The sequence below is a fragment of the Colobus angolensis genome, unplaced genomic scaffold, assembly GCF_000951035.1.
Source record: "Colobus angolensis palliatus isolate OR3802 unplaced genomic scaffold, Cang.pa_1.0 Scaffold34, whole genome shotgun sequence".
Classification (NCBI taxonomy): domain Eukaryota; kingdom Metazoa; phylum Chordata; class Mammalia; order Primates; family Cercopithecidae; genus Colobus; species Colobus angolensis.
The window spans coordinates 7,559,077-7,563,921 of record NW_012116710.1 but is presented as its reverse complement, the minus strand read 5'-3'; the positions used below and the strand labels follow the sequence as shown (position 1 = coordinate 7,563,921).

The 4,845-nt window shown below is 50.5% G+C and overlaps 1 protein-coding gene across 1 annotated transcript in view; it reads right to left on the bottom strand.

The window, feature by feature from the left end:
• Positions 1 to 4,845, bottom strand: part of SPTBN4 (spectrin, beta, non-erythrocytic 4) — a 118,939-nt gene that overhangs the window by 30,294 nt on the left and 83,800 nt on the right. Inside the window, exons 20-21 of the mRNA XM_011952541.1 lie at positions 2,830 to 2,976; positions 1,259 to 1,522 (exon numbers count right to left, since the gene is read on the bottom strand). Of these exons, the coding sequence (XP_011807931.1) occupies positions 1,259 to 1,522; positions 2,830 to 2,976 (411 nt within the window). The remainder of the gene's footprint in view (positions 1 to 1,258; positions 1,523 to 2,829; positions 2,977 to 4,845) is intronic.

Below are 4,845 nucleotides of genomic sequence, written 5' to 3'. Positions count from 1 at the left end.
GTAGGTATCTAATAATTATTTGCCACCGAGATGAATGAATAAATACTATTCAGTGTCATTATGCATTTCTTAGTAGCATTTTTTTTTTTTTTTTTTGCCATACACTATGACAAGCACTATATAACTACACAGGAAGTGTATCAAAAAGGAGGAGTGAAGAGTCAAGGGCCCTGGATTGAAATCCAGGCTTTGCTATTTGCTACTCTGGACAAGTAAGTTCACCTCTCACCTCCTGGAACCTCAGTTTCCCATCAGTCAGTCAGGCATTGTTCCTGACAGGTAAAAGCAGGAGCTACGTGGGCCAGATACCATGGCTCACACCTGTAATCCCAGTACTTTGGAAGGCTGAGGCGGAAGAGTTGCTTGAGCCCAAGAGTTTGAGACTAGTCTAGGCAATATGGTGAGACCCTGTTTCTATAAAAAGTTTAAAAAGATTATCCAGGTGTGGTGGTATGCACTTGTGATCTCAGCTACTTGGAAGGCTGAGGTGGGAGAGTCATTTGAGCCCAAGAGTTTGAGGCTGCAATGAACTGAGATCAAGCCACTGCACTCCCGCTTGGGTGACAGAGTGAGTCGCTATCTCAAAGAAAAAAACAAACAACAACATCAAAAACAGCAACAAAAAAAGAAAACCAAAGGCAAGAGCCATTACTCCTTGGGAGGTGAGAAGCAATGGCTACGTTCACCTCCGGTCATTCCACATGAACTGCTGTGTACCAAGCATGGAGCTGCCAAGCTGGGAGCAGATACTGGTTATCTGTGTGTCCTTGGGCCAGGTGCCTTACTTTCTGTGCCTCAGTTTCCCCATTGGTAAAATGGGATAATAACAGTACCAATCTCCAGAAGTTGCTGGGAGGAGTCAGCGAATGCTTGGCCCAGAGACTGGTAGAGGAATGCTAAATGAATGTCATTGTTATTCCATGCAAAGTCATTCCCATACCCCTGGGTTTTGGTTTCTCCATTCAGGAAATGAGTGTCAGGGTCCTGTGAATCCTTTAGCATGCTAGTCATTTACCTACTGCTTTGTGGCTCTAGATCCTTCCTTCTTCCTTTGTACACCATACCTTAGGGGGTGATGGCTGCTTCCAACAGTTATTACTAGCTGGATTGCTTCAATATTCCCTTTCTGCTCTTCTACAAGTTTGAAATAAATCCCTGTATTCAATCCCCTCCATTTGAAATACCTTGAGTGGGGTTGGATCCTGACCTGGCCCCCATGTGGCATAGGGAGCCCTCATCTGGGCCAGGAAGGCCATACCTGCAGCTTCTTGAGTTGACTGTTGACAGTGGCCAGGTCCCCTCCAGGGTCCACATCTTGCAGCTGGCTCTCCATGTGAAGGAGCTTCTTGTCCAGCTCAGCAAAGCTCTGCACCAGCTGGTCTGCTTTGCTGGCCTCAAAGAGCTGCCGTGCCTTGGCCTGGGTGGTGCTCTCCAGCTCCGCCCAGCACTGGCGGATCTCGCCCAGCTTCTTCCGCACAGAGGCCGCCAGTTCGGGCTTCTCCTGCATCAGTTGCTGGCCCTCCTGCCCCAAGTGGGTGGATGGCAGGAGATGGAGAAGAAAGATGGATGGTGGGGAGAATCAGAGAAGTGTGGGAGAGTGACAGGACACAGGGAAAGATGTGAAAAGAGAATCAGAGGCAGGGAGTTGGAGACACATAGGGAGAGAGAGACATGAGGGGTGGATGCCGAGATAGGCCCAGAAATGGAAGGAACCAAGGAAGTGAGACAAGAAGAGACAGACAGACAGACAGAGGTGAGGGGAGGGAGACAGAAAGATGGAGAGACAGACAGATGGACACAGAGACATGGGAAGGAATCAGGGAGGACACACAGTCAAAGAGTGATCAACAGAGAGACACGCACAGAAAATCAGAAGCATGGGGAGAGGACCATAAGAAAGACAAGGATAGAAGGACAGACAGAGAGGAAAGAAAGACAGAGGAAGCCAGAGAGGCAGGGAGAGAATGAACTTCCATTAAACTCAAAGTTAAGAAGACTGCCTTCACCATAAGCCACCACTTATGAAACATCAATGACCAGTTAAGGGTTTAATGCCAACCTGGGTGCCTCTGTGTGAGTCAGAAGAGTGTGTATATCCAGGGCTCCAGGTCTAGGGGTTCAGCCAGAGTAGGGGGAAGTTCTGAGGGTTGAGGCTTGGAGCAAATATCTGCCTCAGTCCCTCCAAGACTGAAGTCAAGGTTCTTAGTGGCCCAGAGCTACTTAAGTAACATTAAGTATTAAAAGTAACAAGACCATAGTAATTACAGCTCCTAGGTGGGTGGCCTTGTGTTAAGCACTTTAGGTGCACAGAGCCCAGGAAGTAGCTATATTTATTATTTCCCTAATTTTATAGAAGAGCAAACTGAGGCTCCAAGAGGTTAACACAATTACCTAAGGCCCCATAGCTGTTAACAGGCATAGACACAATTAGAACCCAGTGCTGTAAGAATCCAAATTTTACTTTAACCCTAGGCTTCCCAGGGGCTGTCCCAGCCCATCTCCCCAACCTTCCATTTTAAATGCCCCAAATGGTATGGAAGGAATCTGGTAGAGGAGATTATATGAAGAAGTGAAGTATTTAACAAACAGGAGGATACAGGCACCATTCAGAAGAGATGCTGGCCATTTTACAGATGAGCAAATTGAGGCTCAAAGAGGTTACATGAATCACTCAAAGCCACATAGCTAGGAACAGATCTGGAGCTGATTTGAGTCAGTCCAGAGGTGTGAGACCAGCAGGATGGCAGCAGAGGGTGCAGCAGGTGAGACGTGGGCTCCCTGGAGGCCTCCTGCACCTGGCACAGGCAGAGGGGCCATCAGCTTCCTCACCCTCTCAATCTTCTCCAGCCACTCCTTATTCTGAGCCAGCTCGGCCATGAATGCCTGGTGCCGGAGCCATCTCTTATGCAGCTTGTGGCTGTCCTCCCGCGTGCCATCCCGCGCCATCAGCATCTTCTCATGGATCCAGCCATCCAGCTGTACAGAACAGGGTAGGAGGGCTCAGCCGGTCCCCTCAACCTGCCACAGCCCCCCATTCCCTTCAGGAAGTCCCAGGTTCAGGACCTGGGCTGCTAGGGTGTATGGGTGGAACGAAGAGGAGAAGATGAAAAACCCTTTGCAAGTGAGGCCTTTATGTTGGGGACGGGTGCAGCTCAAGCCCTTTCCTGGGTAGAGGATGGGTGGAAGGGTCCCCAGAATGCCCAGTCCTTTGCCCCCCATCCTCTGTCTTGAGGGAAGCCCTCCTCAACTTCCCACAAGCCCCCAAGGCAGGACCAGTCAGCTCCTTAGACTTGGAGACAAATCATCCCCCCAAAACAAGCTCTCTAACCCAATTTAGCTAACTCCCAATTCATCCTCAGGACCACCCCTCACATAGCAACACTTAGACCCTTCATTGAATCTTAGTCACCCCCCAATAAGGACCAATTGAAGAGCCTCAACCCATTCCCAAGGGTATCAAATGAAGCCCCCATATCTAGCCCCAGTTCCTCCAGTATGGCCAGATCAATCCCCCAAACAACCACCCAATTAAAGCCAACACTAGCTGTCTCTAAACTAGCCCTCCAATCTGGAGTAGATCCATCCTCCACAATTGAGATCTAGCACCCCTAATGAGTCCACAGGGCTCCCCAATTGTTTCCCTGGGACTCTAAGATAACAGATTCCCAAACCATGACCAGTTCTAGCCCTCAACCAAAGCCAACCCTAGCCAAATGTGAAAAACAAAGCTGTGTTCTGGCTCTCCAAACCAGTCTACCCCAAAATCTAGCCACAGACTCTCCATCGTGGATCAGATCGAACCTCCCAAGCCAGCCAGTACCTCATTCTACAACTAAAGCCAGTTCTAGTCCTCCCACCCACCAACAAAACCAGTCACGCAAAACGCAAGCACCAAGAGTGGGCCCCTCTCACGGCACTGGGCAAGATCAATCACAGGCTGCTTTCTGAGCCTCTCCCCAACCCCCTCCAGTAAAAAACCAGACTTATCCCCCAAGCCAGAACTTCCCCACTCATGACCAAACCTAGCACCTGAAACAGTTTGCTCCTCCCCTTTCTCCTCCCCACTCCAGTCACAAGATCCTCCCTCCTCCCTCCTGCAAAAAGAAAAAAAAAAAAAACAACAAAACGGACTCCAGCTCAGCGGGGCCGGGAGGCAAACGCAGTCATAGCCAAGGACAAATCTCAGATCCCCAGCCGGTCAAACCCCAGCCCATGTTCCCCGAGTATGTGTTCCCCAGGGGTCCAGGACAGCATCACACTCCTTCATACACACACTAGAACCAAGTCCAGTGTTGAACCCCCCCAACTCAATTCACAGGTTCCCGATGCGTAGGGAAGAGTCCAACGGCAACCACAGCCCGCAGTGAAAGCAGACCCCTTAAAGAGATGGTACCCCATCCTCAAAGTAAAGCCCCCTCAAAAGTGATTCATTCATCATGGAAGGCAAAACCAGACTATCCAGCAACCCAGGAAAAGCCCCACGAAGTCAGAGCCCCCTATACCCAAAGAAAATCCAAGACCCCTCATCATCCAAGCCCCACAAAAGTGATTCACCTCCATCATCCAAAGCTGATACAGATCCCCCAAAACAAGAAAGAAACCCTCCAAAAGGTTGAGAAGCCCCCAACCCCAGGGCAAATCTTAGATGTCCCATTACCCGGAGAAGAGCCCCCCCTAGAGAGGCTGAGACGCCCTGAACCCTCAGGGTAAATCCAGATTACCCTAGAAGTGGTCTTAGAAGTCCCCCCGCTTCGCTCCCCTCCCCTGGGGGCCGGCCCCTCAGTCTCTCCCGCGCCAGCACCGCGGACAGCTCCCGGCGTCCTTGCCCCTCCCCCAGGGCGGGGG